Source organism: Schistocerca piceifrons, chromosome 9 (assembly GCF_021461385.2).
Source record: "Schistocerca piceifrons isolate TAMUIC-IGC-003096 chromosome 9, iqSchPice1.1, whole genome shotgun sequence".
Taxonomy (NCBI): domain Eukaryota; kingdom Metazoa; phylum Arthropoda; class Insecta; order Orthoptera; family Acrididae; genus Schistocerca; species Schistocerca piceifrons.
The window spans coordinates 35,095,766-35,118,711 of NC_060146.1; the positions used below are offsets into that span (position 1 = coordinate 35,095,766).

General features: G+C 42.4%; 1 protein-coding gene across 1 annotated transcript in view; it reads right to left on the minus strand.

Moving 5' to 3' along the window:
- The window catches only part of LOC124716912 (putative ATP-dependent RNA helicase DHX57), a 232,224-nt gene that overhangs the window by 190,210 nt on the left and 19,068 nt on the right, over positions 1–22,946 (minus strand). The window contains exons 5-6 of the mRNA XM_047243480.1: positions 3,942–4,054; positions 78–211 (exon numbers count right to left, since the gene is read on the minus strand). Coding sequence (XP_047099436.1) covers positions 78–211; positions 3,942–4,054 — 247 coding nt within the window. The remainder of the gene's footprint in view (positions 1–77; positions 212–3,941; positions 4,055–22,946) is intronic.

The following is a 22,946-nucleotide window of genomic DNA, read 5'->3' on the forward strand; positions in this document are numbered from 1 at the left end:
GGTATAACCTAGAAACGTGTAAGCCAGGCTATTCTGGTGTGATGCGTCATGCCCTGGTCCTATCTCCCACTATTCACCTTCCTGAAAGCGCACCTCCAATTGGAAGAGGTGTTTCTCCTCTTCGTTCTCAGGAGAAGGCTTCTCTGGAACAGCAACGTCGTGGGAAAATCTGCACTTATTTTGAAATCTGCAGAAGCCTTTTTGAAAATAGCTGTAACACAAATCAGAACAATTAATAAATAACGGTGTCCCCTAAATATCCATACTGTAATGTACTAAAGTTCTGAATGGTTTTTGGGAAATAAAAATATAATATTAGTTAATAAACTCCATGTAACTGACACAGTTTGAAAGATATCCTGAGTTGATAAAAAGAAGTCTGACCAAAACTCTTGGAATTTTGTGACTTATGAATATTTCTGTAACCAAAATACTGTTTATTAGCATTAGGGAAAGTGTGTTTCTCTTAGTTACTTACTCTAACCAATTTTTTTGGGAGAGTATAAGGAATGAGCGAGTCCTGCAGCTAGAAGGTAATTTAATCTTTAAGAATGCTACTGGACACGATGGATAGTCAGGAAGAACATTTTTTAATCACTTTAGACTAGGGATGACATGGTGGTAATTTTATCTGAAACAAAGCTGTGGACATAGACTGCTTAGTGGTTTGTTGAAGCAGAAGTCAGAGTCAAAGATGGTGTGTGATTTTCATTTCTGAACAACAGCACAGAGTAAAATGATCAGTTTATTAATATACACAACAAAATTAATTTTGTCATTAATCACTGATGTAATTGGTAATTACAATATGTAACAGAAATATTCATTTTGAAAACTATAGGAATACAAATAGAAAAACTCTGTCAAATAAATTAGATCAAACGAAGAGATTCCAAAACAGCTAAGTTGATTTTCATAAATTTTCTCTAACTTTATAGCTTTGCTTGCTTTTATCCTGTTTCTAAGAAGCTTTATATTATCTCTACTCCACTAAAATAACCCTTGGCACTGAATCCAGCACAGGAGACAAATATAGCCACACTATGATACTGAGTATTTGGAACTTCTTGTTTATTTTCGGCCAAGACAATGGATGTCGTGCACTAAAATAATGACCACTTTTTCAGACTCAGGACTTAATGTCTCTTAAGGCTTGTAGAATTTCTTGTTCACTTTACTACTTTTTGATGATTATTAGGAAGTTTAAGGACATGATTGGACAAAACTCAGGTGTGATTAACCTTCACTTCATTCATATTTACAGTTTTCAATTTAATATCACACGTCAATAAGCTACAAAGGATATTATTGACAAATAGCATAACAAGTAAATGTATTATGTACATAATACCTTTTATATGTGTGTTCTCATGTTGCTGCATGGTGAGTAGATTTTTTATCTATCCAGTTACTATATGTTTTCAAAAACTGATTGTTTTCATTGATATAACAATGAAATAAGTTGTTCTGAGCAGAACTTCAAATATTTATTGAAAGACTGTATTACGATTACCAAACACCAACTGATTAACAACATGAAGACTGAATGCCAAACACTGACTGTAGAAGTTCACAAATTAACATAATAGGCATAAAAAGTAAAACATACAAAGACACGATAATAGGTAAAAAGGGAACAATGTCAGCAAAAATATCAAGAAGTTCTTGACCAATTTACTTCAAATTTTTACATGGTGCTCTAAAATACATTTGACCAGGCATAGAGAGTGTGTGTGTGTGTGTGTGTGTGTGTGTGTGTGTGTGTGGGCGCGCGAGCGAGTGGTGGGGAGGGGGGGTGGGGGGGAGGGAAGCGTGCGCGTATTATTTTAAATTTACATGGTATATAAACATATATAAGTAATATATAAATAAAAATCATTGGTAGCAAAACACTTATTCTACTTATACTCCCTGGACGGTTGTAGGCTATATATTTTTTTAATACTTATGGTTCTCTCAAGTCCCATACTGTTACATTCTATCCTGGATTTTCCATTTGTAATTTGAATATTTCATAAATTAACATCTTTTTCTAGAAACTGTATAATTTTTGGAACCATAAACATTGGAGCTACAAAACTATAACGCTGTAATTCTGAGAGGATCACATTTTAAGATTCGAACATTCTATAACACAGTAATCTATATAGAATACTTTTTAAAATGCTAAGTTTGCAGAAAAAGTTGGATGTTCCTTGCAAAGTGAATAATCAGGGCTTCCCGATTAAGGTATTTCCATGCTAAGACAAGTGGGATCAAGTTTTGAAGATCACATTGTTGTAGTGAGTTGTATATTTAGAATATTTCATTAAAGACAATGTTTCTACAGGAACTATTACACTAATGTCATCTGCAGTCTGTGGAGTATACTGTGTATAATGAAGTTCAGTAAAATCTAGTATGGATAAGAAATTAGCAATTTTAAGTACTCATGATATATGCATTATTTATCACAGAAAACAGAAAGGAAAATAAAATAATTTAAGGGGTGAAATTGTAATAAGTGGAGTTAATCCAGTTTGCTGTGTCTCAAGCTGCATCTGATAAATGCAGATTGCCACATACATGGAGTAATTGAGCAGCACATGAAAGAATGCACTTGAAGGCTGATTTTATAGACTGATGAAACCTCTAGACATACAGACAGGGGGAGGAGGGAAAAAGTTTTTATTTTATGGCCAAATTCACTGTTATTTTTTACCAATTTCAGTGTTTTTCGCCAATCTTTGTGCTATTTCTTGCCTAATTCAGGGATTTTTGTTGTCAATTTCATTTTTTGTCAACATCCTGTCTACATTGTGGTCATTAGGGATGGAGCACTAGCTCTTGTTATGAAAGGATGGGGAAAGAAATCTGCCATGTCCTTTCAAAGAAAGCACCCCAGCATTTGCCTCAAGCGATTTACAGAGATCACAGAAATCCCAAATCTGCCTGGCCGGACAGGTATTTGAACTGCCTAGCTGGGCAGGTATTTGAACTAATGACCTCCCAAACGCAAGTCCAACATGTTAACCTCTGTGCCACCTCATTCAGTACAAGAATAGGTGACAGAATTTCAGAAGTGCTGATTTTAATGCAAGAGTGTGATTCAGAAGAGCTTACAGGAGTAATGAATTAACTGCAAGAGGGATGAAGTGCAGTCATTTAATTTTTCTCAAGTCGAGCAAATGTGGTAGGAGCTGCAAAAAGGAAATTTTTATAAGTAAATGGTGCAGAGGTGACATGGGTTCAACAACATAATGTTTTCTTTGTTAACCATGCAACATTATGACATGAGGCATACCATCTTGATTACATGGGACACCTGCAGTGGATGTTCCTCAATTACTTCAAACAATTCTTTTGAAATCCTTTCTTATGATCCCAAACCAGTTTTCTCACATGACCCCAGCATGGCAGGTTTCGCAAGCTCAATTGTATTGACCACCTAATACAGTGGTTTTCAGAATCCACATGAAGATTTGCATACACAGAAGGTGCAAGGTTTGTTCCACATGCTCTGACAAAGGTTCAAAACAAAAGGACAGTCAAGTTGAGTCGAGTCTCATCAAGAATAGCAACTTGTGAGTATCCATACATTAAATTTTTATGAAAAATTATTGCTGGTGATGAGATTTGTTACAGCTCTGAAACAAAAATTCTTATTTCTGAATGGGTCAGGGAAACTTCACAGGACTGAAATGACAATAGGAAGAACTTTGGTGCTGTGACAATGTCCTGTTTGGCAATGCAATAGGAAACCATATATCATCTGACCCCGAAAAATTTATTTCCAAGAGGGAAGGGTCAGAGGAATAAAACCAGTTGCAAGCGACTGCTCCACTTGTCATCCACGGACGCAAGAGAGAGAGAGAGAGAGAGAGAGAGAGAGAGAGAGAGACATGAGGTATATACAGATATGACATCTTTACAATTAAAGCATTAAGATTTATTTCAATCACCTGCAAGGTTTCGCTGATGAATTCTTGCTCCTTCTGCTTCCACCTCCATGGGTTGTGTTGGAGTTCCCTCCACCTTCATCTTCATCAGAAGGTGGCTTTTTCTTGGCATAGAGCTGCATTTGTACAAAAATGTTGTTTAACACACTGAAATAATTATAAATGACTCAAAGCTTACCTTCTTTACTCAACCAATAACATAAAAATAGTATTACAAAGCCTCCTCAACAAACACCAATAATTCACAGAGACCGGTTGGTATGCAGTACAATACACAACATTTTATTTATTTATGTACTAGGAGAGGGAACAGCACTGAAGGCCTCTACAAATGCAAGCAATGTCTGCTAACATGACAGTTACACAAAGCTTTGGTAGGCTTGCAATCAAACAGATGGGATTAGCAGCATTTCTACGATCAATGAGAAAGTGCAATGTAAAGGGGAATAGCACAATGACTGCTGGCAGCAACTCTGATGAATTATTGAGACAGGCAAGGCTTGCTCGGTGAAACCTGTCAGTGCAGCAGTAATCCCCGGTTACTGTTTTGTGTGGGCAAGGGGATTACTTCACCAATGGGTTTCAGTGTTGTGGTCGAGTACATGACTAGAAATGGTACACTGACATAACATAACATTAACATAAGGTTGCTACCTTGCATAAATAGCTAACAATTTTGTAGCAGTTTCATTTTTAGCCCGCAGTTCCACTAGGACACAGGGGTTATGCCAGGGGAGGAGACTGGCATGGAGCCGCCAGTATCAGTCACAAGTTTGAGTCTCTGTCATGGTACTTGTTTCGTGCACTGAATCCGCCCTCTGACTTGGTGCCACGGCGCAGTAGACCTTCCCGGTTCACTCCTGTCCTGGGGCAGCCCGTGGATGGCAGCAGCCTTCATGGGAAGTATAAGGGCACTATGTGACGATGTTCCAGAGGAGTTAGTGGATTGTTCAGTGGGGTAGTCATAAGCAACTTGATATCTTAAGATGAAATCTAGCATGTCCAGTTTATGAGTTAACTTTTTCACTGCTACAAATGTACTCTCTGCATTCCGTGCTGAGCATCACTTTGTTATGGCTGTACTACTTGTCAAATGCTGCTATCCGTGCTGAGACCCGGCACTCCGGTTGTAATGAAGTACTTACCATCCAATTTTAAAGAACTGTTACGTGAAAACAATTGATTTCTGCACATCTTACAATCCGATATCTTTACTCAATAAATAACTGAATTTCTTTTTGTTACACATCAGTTTCTGCATTGCACAAAATTAAGTAAAACACAGCACAAAATTTTAAAGAGTTGGTAGCAGTAAAAAAGCATTGCTTAAACATTCCATATGGTTGTTTTTAGCTCACATGCTGCAGTGTATGAATTGCAAAATTTTATTTAAAACTGAGATCAAAACCAGATCTATTTTTGTTCTGAAGTTACTGATTTTTATATCCAAAGAATGAGCAAGCAGTGCGCCCATCCCCACCCCTGCACATCATGAATCATGTGGTCATAACAATCTTGACATTTTATAAACAGTTCACAATATCAACATGACAGCACACAAAGAGGTACATATGTTGTAATTTAAATAGTCAAAACTTTTTTTATTGACAGATAAATGGAAGTAAATCATGCCCAGCAGTGAGATGTCAATGGAACAGAAAGCGTGAACACATCAACAGTGCTTCAGGAAGACCCAGGAGCTGCATTTAAACATGTTCTCACTTGGGAGTGGTGGAGCATGACAAGTTAACTCAACTACAGCAGTTAAAGGGTTTAATGTGGATTCTAGACTTTGTGGACTGGGCTGTTGGACATTCACATATTAGAACCTTGGGTTGTAAATGTGACGTACTGTTGCAGACATGTCTTAGGAGAGACCTGAGGGACCAAGTCTTTCCCGTGGAGAGGGGGTTAGTGTGTTGCTGCTACAATTTTAAGCGTAAATCTTTGAGAAGATGCAAGGGCGGGGAATAATGCAGTAGCCAGTGGTAGCTGGTAAGCATGGGTGTTGTCATTTTGGCCAAAACAACAGCGACAATGAATTGTTGAGAGACAGGCTAGGATCGCTCAGTGAAACCTGCCAGCACAGTGGTAATAAATAGTTCTTACAGTGTGAGCAAGGGATAACTCCACCAGTGTGCTTTAGTGGCACTGCCAAGTACGTGACTAGAAGCGGCACACCGGCATAATATGTGCACTGCTACCTTGTATAAATAGCTGTCAGTTTTGTAACACTTTCATTCTCAGCCCAGCAGTTTCACTGGGACACAGGGTTTACCCTAGTTGAGGGGAGAGCACACAGCCGCCAGCAGCAGTTATTAGTTCGAATTTCCATTACAATACCTATTTCCTGCACTAAGTCCACCCTTTGGACTTAATGTCACAGCACATTGTACCTTCCTGGCTCACTCCAGCTGCATCTGAACTTTTGCCCTGGGGGGAGCGGGTCGCAGCATGTGCAAGGCAGCAGTCTTTTGACATTGCATGGGCGTGTCTCCTCGGTGCGCGCATCGCCCGTTTGGATGCAGTCATTCACTGTGGAGTTGACTATCTCAGCAAGAATCTTGTTTCCCTTCACGTGCCGTTGAGGCTGGTGTTTCTGGCGCACCCAACAGGGCCGCTTGCCAGGCAATGAACGTAGATATCAGCAAAGCAGAGCACCTTATTGCACCCCTACTAGTCAGTCGGTAACTGCCACCTGGCTGGCCATCAGCCCTCTTCCTTTGGAGTGGGTTGTGTAGCTGCCTCCCCCATTGATGAAGTGTTTATGTACAATTGGAAAACAATGTACTGGTCCAACATCCTGATAAATAGCCTCCCCTCTAACCACAGTGCGTAAACACTATAAGACTGGACACACACTATCGGACTATTGAAAGAATATCATCCACAGAATCCCAAAGATAAGAAGGTCAGGCAAATGCAAGAACTACTGCATGACAGCTTTACAGCTCATGCATCCACAATACAGAAGACTGGGGGAGGGGGGGCGGGGGGGGGGGGGGGGGGGGGGGATATGTTAGGTGCCAATCAGTGAAACCTTGGAACCTTGGTAACGTTAAAGCACCAAAAAGGCAGTTGTGCATTATGCCTGATAATGGAAGTGATACCTAAGAAAACTCAAGCCAGTTTACAGTATCGAAAACTGTAGCAAAGGAATTTGAAAATGTTAAGTGGTGCAGTATGTTTGAAACCCTAACACCATAGGGAAAGATATGTCATACAGTATGTACAATAAACAAAGGGGGAAAACAACAAGTGAAGATCAAGAGAGATTTGCTCGCATTAGAAGGGTGTACGGCCAGGATGCAGCCTTCCTCCTTCACAGTACATTTATTCCTCCATGAACATTGTTGTACATAATCTATTCCATTACAAAAGCAGCAATGATGTATATAACTACAATACCAGGATAAAAAAAGAAATTCATTACTTCACATAAAGGTGTGTGTGTGTGTGTGTGTGTGTGTGTGTGTGTGTGTGTGTGTGTGTGTATTTTTCCTTTTTTTTCTATTTCTTTTCTTCCAAAGAAGGCTTTGACTGAAAGCTAAATGTGTAACAATTTTTTCGTTGTGAGTGTCTGCAACTCCATGCATCATCTTTACAGTCATTAGCAATTTATTCTTTTCCTAATATTGTGATAATACAATGTGGACCTTCCACTATAAGATTTTATACACATACATCACTCGAGTTTGCAGCACCTGTAGACTAAAAGTCAAGTAAATTGTTTTGAGGAAACACAAAAAGTACTTCAGTCTGAAAGGGTGCAGGTTGAACACACAAAGAATGTAAATCTAGGAACCTTTGATATAACAGTTGTAAAGTGTTGTAGCTGTGTTGCGACTTAACGGTCTACAGAAAGGATACGCTAAATACAGTTGGTGGTGAGATGTTTGTTGCTGTTAGAAGTAGTTCATCTTGTAGCAAAATTGAAGTAGATAGTTCCTTTGAGCCATTATGGATAGAGGTCATTCTTGGCAACCTGACTGGAATAATTATTGCATTCTTTTACTGACCTCCCAATTCAGATGATACAATTGCTAAAAGGTACAAAGAAAACTTTGGTCTAATTTCAAACATGTACATGACTCATACAATTAAGAGTTGGTGGTGACTTCGATTTACCCTTGATACTGAGCAATTACCGTATTTACTCGAATCCAAGCCGCACTTTTTTTCCTGTTTTTGTAATTCAAAAAACCACCTGCGGCTTAGAATCGAGTGCAAAGTAAGCGGAAGTTATAAAAATGTTGTAGGTGCCGCCACAACTAACGTCTGCCGTCGAATATATGTAGCGCTAGACAGGAATGCTTTGCAGCCACAAAGAGAAATACTGTCGCCAAAACTTCTGCGTCAGTAAATAAATTAAAAGAAAAGGTAGAAGAATGTAAACATTATGCCATGTATTCTTTCGTGTTTGCTGCTATCTCATTTAAATCCTGTCTGCCTAATAAACTACGAAACTAGTGTGAGACAACATCAAACGCGGAAGAATATACATATTCACGTCGTGCTTATATTTGTATTATTCTTATGCTGAATAGTGATACAGTCCGAAATGAAGCACGGCAACTGACTACATTTTTAAATCTAACATGACCCTCATTTCTGTGCTGAATGTAATGTACTAAAGAGGCGTCTGCAAAGATTTTCAAACGTAGAAAAATTTTCGCTAAACTCTCGATCAGAACATCATCTATCATATGTAGTCTATTATTTGGTTCTTGTTGATCATTATCAAAGAAAGCAGCAATGTAAGTAACAACAAATAGCAGTCTGTTGCCATTGTTTAACTTATGAAACAATTCCTCTGGGTTATTTTATTTTATTTTTTTTAAAAAAAAAAAAAAAAGCCGCGGTAGCGCGTACAAAAAAAGCAAGCAGCCATGCGGCGAGCGGCAACAGGTCGTAAACACTCATCATTAGAATGTGACGAACAATGCATGACACAGAACAATAATGCATTTTTAGCTTAAGAGTGAGGTAAACATCTATAAAAAAGAGAACAGCACTTATCAGATCAAAGCAAAATACGCAATCGATTCAAACCAGACGAAGCATGTAAAAAAGGAAGGGTATCTGTATAAATACCTGACACATAGCAATGGCTACTTGGTAAAGCCTAACTATTAAGCTTACGACTCGAACCTAACTACTGTAGCTGTATCTTCATCCATTCGATCTCATTGTGTCTCATGTTACAATGGACCAACTTTGTTTCGATTTGGAGGGGCCGTCTAAAACTTTTCTCTCCCCTTGAATTTTGAGTCTCAAATTTCAGGTGTGGCTTAGATTCGGGAAATTTTTTTTTCCTTGATTTCGAATCTAATTTTTCGGGTGCGGCTTCGATTCAAGTGCGGCTTAGATTCGAGTAAATACGGTAGTTCATGAGCCCACTCTAATAGTAAACAGATGGCAAAAACACACTTGACCTCTTAGCAACAAATAATCCGGAGCTAATAATGAACATCAAAATGGATAAGTGGACATATGGCTTTCATAGGTAGACTGAACACCATAGCTTCCAAATCCTTCAAAAAGTAACGAAAAATAATATCTATTCAAAGAAGCAGATCAAAATCCACTTGATTGAGAGTCAGTCTCCACTCCCTCCAAATTAACAATGTGAGTGTAGACCAGATGTGGCTAGAATTAAAACAAATGGTATTGACAGCAACTGAGAGGTTTTAAAATTGACAAATGATGGAGCTGATCCCCCATGGTTCACAAAACTGGTAAGAACACTATTGCAGAAACAAAAAAAAAAGGACGCCATGTTTAAACAAATCCAAAATCGCCAAGATTGACTGTCTTTTACAGAAGCTCTAAATTCAGCACCGACTTCAACGCAAGATGCTAATAATAGTTTCCACAATGAAACTTGGTCTCAAAACCTTGCAGAAAATCAAAAGATATTCTGATCGTATGTCAAGTATGCTAGCGGCAAGACACAATAACGCCTTCTCTGTGGGATAGCACTGGAAATACTATCGATGACAGTGTTGTTAAAGCAGTGTTAGTAACCTCAGCTTCCAAAACTTTTGCACCATAGATGATGAAGTAAATATTCCAGAATTTGAATTAAGAACACTCCCAACACGAGTAACTACAAAGTAGATATCCTCAGAGTAATGAATCAATTTAAATCACTTGACAAAAGCAAGTATACCAATAACGTTCCTTTCACAGAATGGTGATCCACTAGGTGCATACTTAACAATCATATACAATCTCTTGCTCAACAAAAGATCCATATCCAAAGACTGGAATGTTGCAAGGGTCACATCAATATTCAAGAAAGGTAATAGAAGTAATCCCCCATGTGGAGTAGCTAGTTTTCAATTGCATGCCTCCCCAAGTGGCAGATAAGGGATTGTTCACCAGATATGGTGGACACTGAGGAAATAAAATACCCAGATGGACCAAAACTAGCAAACTGCTGCCTCTTGCAGCTGGGAGTTGGGTCACCAAAGTATTGGGGGGGGGGGGGGGGGTGGTTCCCGTCCTTAAGTAGAGGTTAGACGTAGGATTGACAGCCCATTCAGTAAAAAGCATCTGCTACAAAACTTCAACAAAGAAAAGCCGGATGAATAAAGAATGACAGACATGGCATGAACAAAACTTTGGAGAAGGCAATCAAACAACAGAGACAAGAAAAGTAAGAAAAAAAAAATAAAAACAATATAAAGCATAAATTGGATTTGGCCATCGGTACTTGGAATGTGGAATCACTACACCACACAGGAGCTCTGAAAGTGATGCTAGACCAAATAATGAACCTGAAGCAGAGCATCACAGCATTACAATAAGTAAGATGGACCAGGAGTGGAATCCTAAAAAAGAAAGAAGCAAACCTATTTTATACCTGTATCAAAAGGAAACATGAGTTCGGGATAGGATTTGTGGTGTGGTCATCAAATAAATCACTTAGTAATTGCATTCAACCCCATAAACCCAAGACTATGATGATGAGGTCCCACACTCCTTGACAAAGCATAGGGGGTGATGCGGGGGACCCGCACCGCCGTACTTGGTTCAAATGGCTCTGAGCACTATGGGACTCAACTGCTGTGGTCATCAGTCCCCTAGAACTTAGAACTACTGAAACCTGATGAAGCAACCGTTGGTTGTGAAAGCTAGAATTTTGTGTGTATGATTGTGTTTGTTTGTGTATCTATCGACCTGCCAGCGCTTTCGTATAGTAAGTCACATCATCTTTGTTTTTAGATATATTTTTTCTGTGTGGAATGTTTAGAGGGAAACATTCCACGTGGGAAAAATACATCTAAAAACAAAGATGATGTAACTTACCAAACGAAAGTGCTGGCATGTTGATAAGACACACAAACAAACACAAACATACACACAAAATTCAGCTTTCGCAACCAACGGTTGCTTCATCAGGAAAGAGGGAAGGAGAGGGAAAGACGAAAGGATGTGGGTTTTAAGCGAGAGGGTAAGGAGTCATTCCAATCCCAGGAGCAGAAAGACTTACCTTAGGGGGGGGGGGGGGGACAGGTATATATATATATATATATATATATATATATATATATATATATATATATATATATATATATACACACACACACACACACACACACACACACACACACACATCCATCCGCACGTACACAGACACAAGCAGACATTTGTAAAGGCAAATAGTAGTACGGCAAGGTGATGCGCTGGCATGCCTCCTATTCAACACCGCCTTGGAGAAGGTGGTGAGAGAAGCAAATATCTTGCATATGGGAATGAATTTTCATAGATCTGTGCAGATACTGGCCTATGCAGATGACATCGACATAGTAGCATGAACTTGACAGCAATGGAAGAGGTATTCACTGCACTTCAAAAGACAGCAAGAAAATAGGACTAAATATTAATGAACAGAAAACAAAATACCTAGCTGCTGGGAAAGCGCGTGGGGAAAACATGCCAGCCAAAATAATGATGTGTAGTTATACCTTTATACATTTCAAATACCTCAGTTTGATTGTAACCATCCTAAATGATATCTCATATGAAATAAAGCAAAGACTAACTGCACCCAGTAAAGCTTATTTTGCTGTAACCCTTCGACTGCTTTGAGGCGCACCATCTGCTTGGCGCACTGAGGCACCGCAGCCTGCAGCGTAATCCAGCTACCTGTGCAGCATGCCTATCCCTCGGAGCCGCCGCCGGGACCAGATCAGCCCGCGCTGCCCAATCCGCCTTGTGCTGAATATTTCTCGGCTGATTACGGCTCGAAGAGAGACAGCGCGAATTTTTGGCGACTTTGAGCAGTAATACCTCGGGCAATAGTTTTTGTAAAGAAATAAAATTTGGCCGTCTTTTACAATTTTACGGGTTCTCTTAAGAATAATAATGGAAAGAATTTTACGAGCCATACTGAGCCAGAAAATTGTAGGTAAATCAGCCAAAAAAATAGGCACCTGAAAAATTTCGAAGTTTGCCTTCTTGCATCTCCTGAACTAATGCTATGACGAACATGAAACTTGGCATGAAGTTTCATTTCCATATCACTTTTCAGTACTGAATTAATTAAGCGCAAAATTGAAGATTTTGTAAAAAACGTCAAAAATGCAGTATTTTCGTTCTGATTTTGCTAAAAAACAATGCTCTGTAAAACATAACAAGCTGTACAACTGGAATGAAAGTTGGGTGCGAAAATCAGGCCTGAAAACAATGTAAACTTCGGATTCACATACCTAGTAGAGTGAACGCATGATGAAAATGAAATTTAGAGTACATTAGATTGACAGCACAACGATACGGAATAAAAACGTTTATTCCCCTACTATTTTCCAATAACCTACAAATTAGTCGAAAAGATGTTGATTTTTATGTGTAATCTACACATTGTGGTTTCTTTATTTTTTTCTTTTCGCCAGTATTTCTGTCAGTCTTCTCTGTTTCAACCAGTTGCGTTGTGTGACTTCTTGTCAACATGCACACCTCTCTTTTATCACATCACTTGATAGCAAGGACCTTGTCAGTGCACTTAAACACAGTTTCTCCTCATTTTAATTTTTTCTGCAGTTTTGGCATGTTGCGCCTATTCTTACGAACAGTGCCACATGCAGCTGTTGGCATGGTTGTGAAGCTAGAGGAACAGGTCCGGGCTGGAGTACCAATTATCGACATATAGAATATGACCCTGTTCCAAATACGGTCCCATAAGAGTTGTCACTCCGTCGCCGCTTTTTCCCAAATTGTGGAACCCAATTTCTGTTGTTGCGCTTGTATATACAATAAAATCCAAAATGTACCCACTCTGACAGCCACCCAGCACAAATATCTTTATTCCAAATCTATTTCACCCAATTGGAATAAACTGCTTAAAAGATAACCGTCCTTTGAACAGCAAGACTTTCATCTATACAAAGCTTGTGATGTGGGCGAAATGAATTACGAAACATCTCAGGAACTTTGCCTCACTGAAGTGTAATGTTCTCAGAAGTAGACAAAAACGGTCTCGGGACATAATTTCACTGGAAACTGGTGGGTTCAAAAGTGTATCTCTGGACCAATAATCACTTAATTTTAACTTCTTAACTTGCGCCATTAGAAGGCAAATAGCAACAAAACAATACATTTCCTCAAATCCAGTGTCTTTCCACTTTGACAGTCAAGAATTCACAGATTCTGTAATATTTTCTCTGGTGTAAACGTAAAAACAATTTGTTTTGTCTGCAATAAATTGCAACAGTTCTTGAGACATAAATATCACAAAAAATGAAAGAATGCTAGGGTCAGTATCTCATTGACATTTGTGTCCTGAACTCTGTTTCTTTCCAGTAAAACGTGTCGCTTAAGCACACTCTTTTCTGAACCATTTCACTGTCCCTTTCTGATTCCTGGGATTCAGAGGAACCGCTGACTGTAATTCTTGCTCTCCCCTCTGATGTACAGGGCTGAGGACTACAGCTTTGAGATTCTGTTGAAGACCCATCACTGCTAGCAATGTCAGATAATTCACACTCACTGTCCCTATTAGTGAGCATATCCAGGATTTCTTTATCTGTGCGACCACAGCCACGTGACATTTCTCATGCAGAAAACAAGAAAACTGTAAACACATGAATCGCAGCAACAAACATGTATGCACTTTCGAACTATATAGTCAGACCACTGAACAGCTACTGGAAGAGCAGGGCAGAAAGACAGCTCTGCATGTTTACACGTCTGTAGCACTCAGGTAGTTGTGACTCAGTGCACCTAAACTCATCCCTAGTGGTGGAAAGGCTGGTGACGATGTACGCGTCAACACGTCCTTAGCGCTGTAAGGAAGACTCGAGGGCCGCGCTTATACATGTCAGGCACGCCAGGGGAACGGTGAGGCATGACAAGTTAACACGTCCTCAGCAGTCAAAGGGTTAACTCCTCCTGACTAGAACCACAAAACTAACCATTTATAGAACACTGATTTGACAAGGGCTTACATACACCGCTGAGGACTGCGCTCTGACAGCGAAGGATGCTGAACTGCTGGATGCATTTGAGAGAAGGATACTCAGGAGAATCATCAGCCCAATATGAGAAAGGGAAAGATGGAGTATGAGGTACAACTGTGAATTTTACGCCATCTACAAAGACCAGCCTTTTGACAGAAATGTGAAGTCATCTAGGCTGAGGTGGGTTGGTTGGTTGGTTGGTTTAAAAGAGGGGTAAAGGGACCAAAGTATGAGGTCATCGGTCCATTGTTCCTAATTAAACAATGCCACAAGTGTAAGAATAAAATAGATGAGACATATAACACAAAACGGAAAGAAAGGGAAGCCCACAAGAACAAAGGAAAGGCAACGAACACTAAAAGGAACAAAAGAGGACCAGAGAGCAACAGAGAGATGCGAGAAACAGTTAGAAGAGAGTAAAACAAGGATGCAGATTACAGTGGCTGGTCGACTATGAAAATAAAACGGAAAAGCCAGCCACCCCGCAACACATTAAAACCTTCACCCCAAAAACCCCAGGGTGGAGGACACAGAGGGACAAAAGACATGCGTTAAAAACCACCCTCACGGATGAAATGTAAAACCAAATCAGCGAATGAGGCATTGTCTGCTAAAAACAATGATAATGAGTCCAGCAACCGAAGATGAAGTCACAGGGCAGGCAAAGGAGGACATAGCAGAACAATATGGGCCACTTTCAACCAGACACCGCACCAACACTGAGGTGGGTCCTTCATGGCACAGGAGGTAGCCGAGGGTCGCCCAGGGAAGGCCAATGCGGAGCCGCCATAGAACCACGGAGTCCCTGCGAGAGGCCCTCATTGAGGACTTTCACACATTCACGGTCCCCTTAATGGCTCAGTTTGTTGTGCATACTGAGATTTTGCAATTCCGTCTCCCAAAGCTGAAAAATCTTGTGGTGTAAAAACGAACGCAGGTCAGTTGTGGGGATGCCCATCTCCAGATGTGGTTTCCGTGTAGCCTGTTCGGCCAGCCCGTCAGCAAGTTCATTTTCTGGCATTCTGACGTGACCAGGGGTCCAGACGAACACCACTGAACGACTGGACCGTTCAAGAGCATAGATGGACTCCTGGATGGATGCTAACAAAGGATGACAAGGGTAGCACTGGTCGATAGTTTTCAGGCTGCTCAAGGAGTCAGTAAATAAAGGAAAAGACTCCCCAGGGCATGAGTGGAGATACTGCAGTGCACAAGAAATGGCCACCAGCTCTGCAGTGAATACACTGCAGCCATCGGGTAAGGAATGCTGTTCAATATGGCCGTCGTGAATGTAGGCAAAGCCAACACGACCATCAGCGATCAAGCCGTCAGTGTAAACAACTTCAGAGCTCCGGAACACGCCAAGACTAGAGAAAGTGACTGTGGAGAGCCACAGGGTTAATGGAGTCCTTAGGGTCACGTGAAAGGTCCAAATGAAGCTGCGGCTGAGGCATACACCATGGAGGCATACGTGAACAGACCGCAAATAGAGATGGTAAAAGGAAGGATTCCAGTTCGGAGAGAAGGGACCGCACGCGAACTGCAATCTTTAGCTACGAGCAGGGCCGCCGATGCGGGAGATGGACTGCCACGGACGGGAAAAGGAGATGGTAATTCGGATGCTCAGGGAAACTACGAATGTGTGCTGTGTAACTAACGAGCAGGTGCGCATGTCTGATCTGCAATGGAGGGACCCCAGCCTCCACCAGTACGCTAGTCACCAGACTCGTTCTAAAAGCTCTTGTCGCTAGTCAAAACCTGCAGTGGTGCACAGGGTTGAGTAAATGCAACACCGAAGGCGCTGCCGAACCATAAACCACACTCCTATAGCCAATTCGGGATTGGACAAGGGCCCTGTAGAGCCGGAGCAGTGTAGAACGATCTGCACCTCAATTGGTGTTGGTCAGGCAATGGAGGGCATTGAAGTGCTGCCAGCACTTGTGCTTTAAGCTGACAAAGATGAGGGAGCCAAGTCAATCGAGTGTCGAAAACCAGTCCTAGGAATTGATATGTCCCCGCTACAGCGAGTGGATTGTCATTAAGGTAAAGTGCTGGTTCCGGATGAGCGGTACGACGACAGAAGTGCATGACACACGACTTTGCGGCTGAAAACTGGAAGCCATGGGCTAGAGCCCATGACTGCGCTTTGTGGATGGCTCCCTGTAGGCGCCGCTCAGCAACACCAGTACTGGAGCAGCAGTACAAAATGCAGAAGTCGTCTGCATACAGAGAAAGTGAGACGGAGGGCCTGACAGCTGCTGCTAGACCATTAATGGCCACTAAAAATAGAGAGACACTCAATACAGAGCCCTGTGGGACTCCATTCTCCTGGACATGGATGGAACTATGTGAGGCACCAACTTGGACACGGAAAGTACGGAGCAACAGGAATTTTGGATAAAAATTGGGAGCGGGCCCCAGAGACCCCACTCATACAATGTGGCAACGATCAGGTCGTGTCATATGCTTTACGTAAGTCTAAAGAGACGGCAACCAGGTGTTGCCATCTGGAAAAGGCTGTTCGGATGGCAGACTCGATGGACACAAGATTATCAGTGGTAGAGCGACCCTGGTGGAAGCCGCCCTGACATGGAGCCAGCAGGCCACGTGACTCCAGGACCCAATCCAACCGCCGACATACCACACATTCCAGCAGCTTACAAAGAACGTTGGTGAGGCTGATGGGCCGATAGCTTTCCACATAAAGTGGGTTTTTACCAGGTTTGAGCACCAGAATGATGATATTCTCCCGCCATTGTGATGGAAAGACGCCACTGCACCAGATACAATTGAAGATGGAGAGGAGACGTCGCTTGTAGTCAGATGAGAGATGTTTAACCATCTGGCTGTGAGTGCGACCAGGCCCAGGAGCTGTGTCAGGACAATGTGCAAGGGCACTGAGGAGCTCCAACTCTGTAAATGGGGCAGGCATGTAGTGAATGAGAGGACATTCCCATCCAGCCACCGTTTGAGAGTGGGAAGGGGGGGGGGGGGGGGTAATTCTCCGACACAGAGGCTCGAGCAAAGTGCTCGGCAAAGTGCTCAGCAATTGTGTTTGCGTCGGTAGATAACACGCCATTTATGGTAACACCAGGAACACCTGCTGAGGCCTGGTACAGGAAAAGACGTTTGTTCTTTGCCCAGACTTGGGAAGGTGACGTATGGCACCCAATGGTCGAGACATCTCTCTCCCAACACTCCTGCTTCCGTCATTTGATAAGTTGGTGAATGCGAGCATGGAGCTGTTTAAAGGCTATGAGGTGCTCCAGGGAAGGGTGCCGCTTATGCCGCTGTAGAGCTCGCCAACACTCCTTAATTGCTTCAGTGACTTCCGGCGACCACCATGGGTCTGCCTTACGCCTCGGGCACCCTAAAAGAGTGAGGGATCGAGTTTTCTGCCGCAGAAATAATTATTGTAGTCACCTGCTCTATCATCACATTGATGTTACCATGTGGGGGAGATTCAACGGTAACAACAGAGGTGAAAGTTTCCCAGTCCACCTTGTTTAAAGCCCATCTGGGCAGGCGTCTGTGGGCCTGATGCTGGTGCAGTGACAGGAAGATGGGGAAGTGGTCACTACCACACATATCATAATGTGCTCTCCAGTGGATAAATAGGAGAAGTCCTGGGCTGCAAATTGATAAATCAATTGCCGAGTAACTACTACGAGCCACACCGAAATGTGAGATGGCCCCAGTGTTTAAGAAACAGGGGTCAAACTGAGACAGTCAAGTTTTGACATCTCTGCTTCAGCCAATAAGCATGGTGCCACCCCACAGGGGGTTATGGGCATTAAAATCTCCCAAAAGTAGGAAAGGTTTAGGGAGTCGATCAATCAGTGCAGCTAATACATTCACAGGTACTGCACCATGTGAGGGAAGATATACATTGCAGACGGTTATTTCCTGACAGCCACAGAGGGGTTTGAAGGGGCACAGGTTCACTACAGACTGAGTTTAGGACATAAACACAAACTCCACCTGATACTCGATTATAGTCACTACAGTTCCTGTAAAATGCCTTATAGCCGCAGATGGCAGGGGTCCGCATTGCCGAGAGCCAGGTTTCCTGGAGGACAATGCAGACAGCAGGTGTAAAACTTAAGAGCTGCCATAGCTCAGCCAGGCAGTGGAGAAAAAAAAAAAAAAAAAAAACACAATTCCACTAGAGGACGATATCGTGAGACTGGGAAGGCATGGAACATTCAACGAGGCAGTTTATGCTTCAGAGTCACCTGCTGCCACTGACTCCACCCCATCCTCAGACTCAGAGCTTGTAGGTAGCGGTGGTGTGGGTGCCAGCGGAATTTCCTTTGTCTTAGGGGCTTTCTTTTTGGATTTCTCTTGCTGCTTCTTGGGTTTCCCTGGTTGTGACGACTTTACTGGCTCAGTCTCCGGGACAGTGGATGAGCGTGAAGCCCTATGACCAGCTGCTTTTGGGCTCTTCAGCCACTGGCGGTGTCGTCTTTCCCACTAGCAGAAACCTGGGAAGGGAGTGACCCAAGGGAGCCCTTAATAGTAAGAGAAGCCAAAGAAGACTTACACTTAGAAGTGGAGATGGACGACGCCAATGGTTGAGGAGGTGTTTCTCTCGAAGTAGGTGGTGCAGGAGCAACAGAGAGGGAAATGTCCCCTACCATCAAGATGGCAGGTGTAGTCTTCTGGCTCTGAGAAGTGAACTGGGCTGGCGGAGCTGATGGTGCCACAACTGTTGTAGCGGCAGCGTAAGACGATGTCATACGCACAGGATGCAGGCATTTAAATTTTCTCTTTGCCTCAGTGTATGTCAGTTGGTCCAGGGTCTTGTACTCCATGATTTTCCTTTCTTTCTGGAGAATCCTGCAGTCTGGCGAGCAAGGTGAATGGTGCTCTCCGCAGCTGACACAGATGGGAGGTGGGGCACATGGAGTATTGGTATGTGATGGGCATCCGAAATCTCGACATGTGATGCTGGAAGTACAGGGGGAAGACATACGGCCGAACTTCCGGCACTTAAAAGCATCGCATCGGGGGAGGGATATAGGGCTTTACATCACAGTGGCAGACCATCACCTTGACCTCCTCGGGCAATGTAGCACCCTCAAAGGCCAAGATGAAGGCACCAGTGGCAACCTGATTATCCCTCAGATTCCGGTGGACACGCCGGACGAAATGTACACCTCGCCACCCTAAATTGGCACGCAGCTCATCGTCGGACTGAAAAAGAAGATCCCTCTATAATATGATACCCTGGACCATATTTAAGCTCTTATGGGGCGTGATGGTTACAGAAACATCACCCAGCTTGTCACAAGCGAGTAACTCCCATGACTGGGCAGAGGATGCTGTTTTGATCAAGACTTACCCAGATCTCATTTTGGACAAGCCCTCCACTTCCCCAAACTTGTCCTTTAAATGCTCAACAAAGATCTGAGGCTTCATCGTCATGAAATATTCCCCATCAGCTCTCGAACATACAAGGTACCGGGGTGCTTAAGATCCGCTACCATACTTAGCCTGACGTACCTCCCACAGAGTGGCCAGGGAAGAGAATGATTTTGGGTTGTACTTCTGTGCGCTGAATTGAGCTCATGAACACTGCTGGTGTTTCACCACCAGCAAGAGATGATGGACTACACTTCATCACATGTCATCCGCCCTGATGCCACGCACTCCAACCAGGGGCCTTCCCCATGGGCGCCACCCAGCCGCAGCAAAGGCCACCGGGCAGGATGGCCATTGCCGGGAGTCACGATGCCCCAGGGGGATGGGCATCTATCCCTTGGCATATGTGGGGAATTAATGGTGCAGGCATCAGCAGAACGGTCCCTGTGTGGTCTGGGGGCTGCAACCAACAGGGTACATGGCGGCCCCACCGCAACGGACTGGCTACCATGCTGGATATCAGGTGCTAAGAAGTCCTCGGTCATCGTCGACGCAAAAAGCGACACTGCAGAGTGCATGGTGGAAAATGCACCCAGGAAGGTGACCTCACCCAAGAGATGAGGAATAGGCGGGGCTGCAGTGCGACGCCGAGAAAGTGGACTAAAGTTCTCAATGCACGATGGACACGATGCACCATGTAAGGTGCCCTTCCCCAATTGGCTCACTCTTTGGGAAAATTTTGAAGAAAGGAGGTCAAACCCTACAGGGGACCATCACATAAAGGCCGAAACATGTGGAACTCCTTTTAGTTGCCTTTTACGGCAGGCAGGAATACCTATTCTAACCCCCAGGCCCGCAGGGGGTGAGGTGGGCTGGACAATGGCATGGATGAATGATACAGAAATATCAAAAAGACATTACAAGGAAAGAGAGGTGGACAGAGAGAATGTGGTCGACCAAAAACTAGATGGGAGGACGGTGTCATAGAAGACCTACAGAAGATACTCTACAGAAACTGGAAAATGGTTAAAAGTGACCAGGATAAATTGAAGGAGATAGTTGAAGAGGCTAAGACTTGTCATGAGTTGTAGAGCTGCAGAAGAAGAAGAAGAAGAAGAAGAAGAAGAATAGGAGTAATCCACTAAGTCACAGGCCATCATCATTAACACCGATATGCAGCAGGATGTTGAAACTTATATTGCACTGAAACATTACGAATTACCTCAAAGAGAATGGTCTACTGACACACAGTCAACACGGATTTGGAAAACATCATTCTTCTGAAACACAACTAGTTCTTTGCTTGCACGAAGTGTTGAGTGCTGTTGACAAGGGATTTCAAACTGATTCCATATTTCTGGATTTCCAGAAGGTTTTTGACGCTGTACCTCACAAGTGGCTTGTAATTAAATTGTGTGCTTATGGAACAGTCTCAGTTTTGAGACTGGATTCTTGATTGCCTGTCAGAGGTCACAGTTCAAGTAACTGGCCAAAACCGACAGAAGTGATTTATGGTGTTACAGGACCTCTGCTGTTCCATACCTATATAAATGGAGACAATATGAGCAGCCACCTCAGGTTGTTTGCAGATCATGCTGTCATTTGTTGTCTACTGAAGTCATAAGAAGATCAAAGCAAAATTGCAAAATGACTTCGGGAAGATACATGTATGGTGTGAAAATTGGAAATTGAACCCAAATAATGGAAAGTGAGAGGTCATCAATACAAGTGCGACAAGGATTCCGTTAAACTTAGGTGACACAATACAGCAGTGAAATCTAAAGGCCATAAATTCAACTAAATAGCTAAGAATTACAATTACAAACAACTTAAATGAGAAAGAAGACATAGAAAATGTTGTGAGGAAGGCAAACCAAAGACTGCATTTTATTGGCAGAACACTTAGAAGATGCAACAGATCTACAAAAGGACTGCCTACACTACACTTGTGTGTCCCCTTTTGGAGTACTGCTGCACGATGTGGGATCCTTACCAGATAGGTTTAATAGTGTATATTGAGAAAGTTTAAAGAGAAACAACACATTTTGTATTATCGAGAAACAGGGGACAGAGTGTCATAGACATAATACAGGATTTGGAGTGAACATTATAAAAACAAAGGCATTTCTCACTGTGGCAGGGATCTTCTCACAAAATTTTAATTACCAAATTTCTCCTCAGAAAGTTAACACTGACCTACATAGAGAGAAATGATCATCATCATAAAACAAGGGAAATCAAAGCTTGCAAGGAAAGATATGTCAGTTATTTCCAGACACTGTACAAGAGTGGAACAACAGCAAAGTATTGTGAAGGTGATTCAATGAACTGTCTGCCATGCACTTAGTTATGATTTGCAAAATATCCATGTCTGAATGATGAACATATTGGCAGCCCATGTCTTTGAGAGGAATACTGAAATTGCACGAAGCGTCTAGGGATTTATGCTTGATACCTGCCTATCAAAATTGAAGCAATAGTAGAAAAAGCAAAAAGCTTTCACAGATAAGTACCCAACACCTCACACAACCTTTTGGATATGAGAAATTTCACTGCCTGTCGGGTTCTGTGACTGCTCTAGCCCACCAAATCAAAGCAGAAGTGGAAATGCTGCAACTGTCAGGCCAACCAGATGACATCTTTAGCCATCTAATCATCACAGTTAAATGCTACGACTCCAAAAGAAAATAACAAGGCAAGCAATGGATTTACAACTGCATAAAATGATTAAGAGACAAACATCACTGTGTGAGGTAATACTGGTTGTTTTTTCCATCACTGCTGTGATATGATTCTAACAGATGAACTCATAAGGGTCAAATTGTCACAGAAACATACTGCCAAAGTCTCCAAAAACATTGCACGAGACTGCCAAGAGGGGGGTGCTGGGAGAATCTGCCCCAGGGGGTGTTTTTGCTCAAGTTCCACTACAATCGCCCATGTCATTCTGCATGGGACACTGTCACACAGGCTGTCACTTTTGATTAAAAAAAATGCCCTCCTCCCCCAGTAATCTCCTTCAAAAGGGAGAATTTTCAGGAATGATGATAAGGTGATTTATTAAGTGGAATGCGTCGATCTCCAAAAAGTCATTCGCCATTGGGAGAAATATGTCACATTGAAGGGTGAGTACATAAAGAGGAGCAGATGTTCCAAGTTTCAGAGCCACGGTTTAATTTTT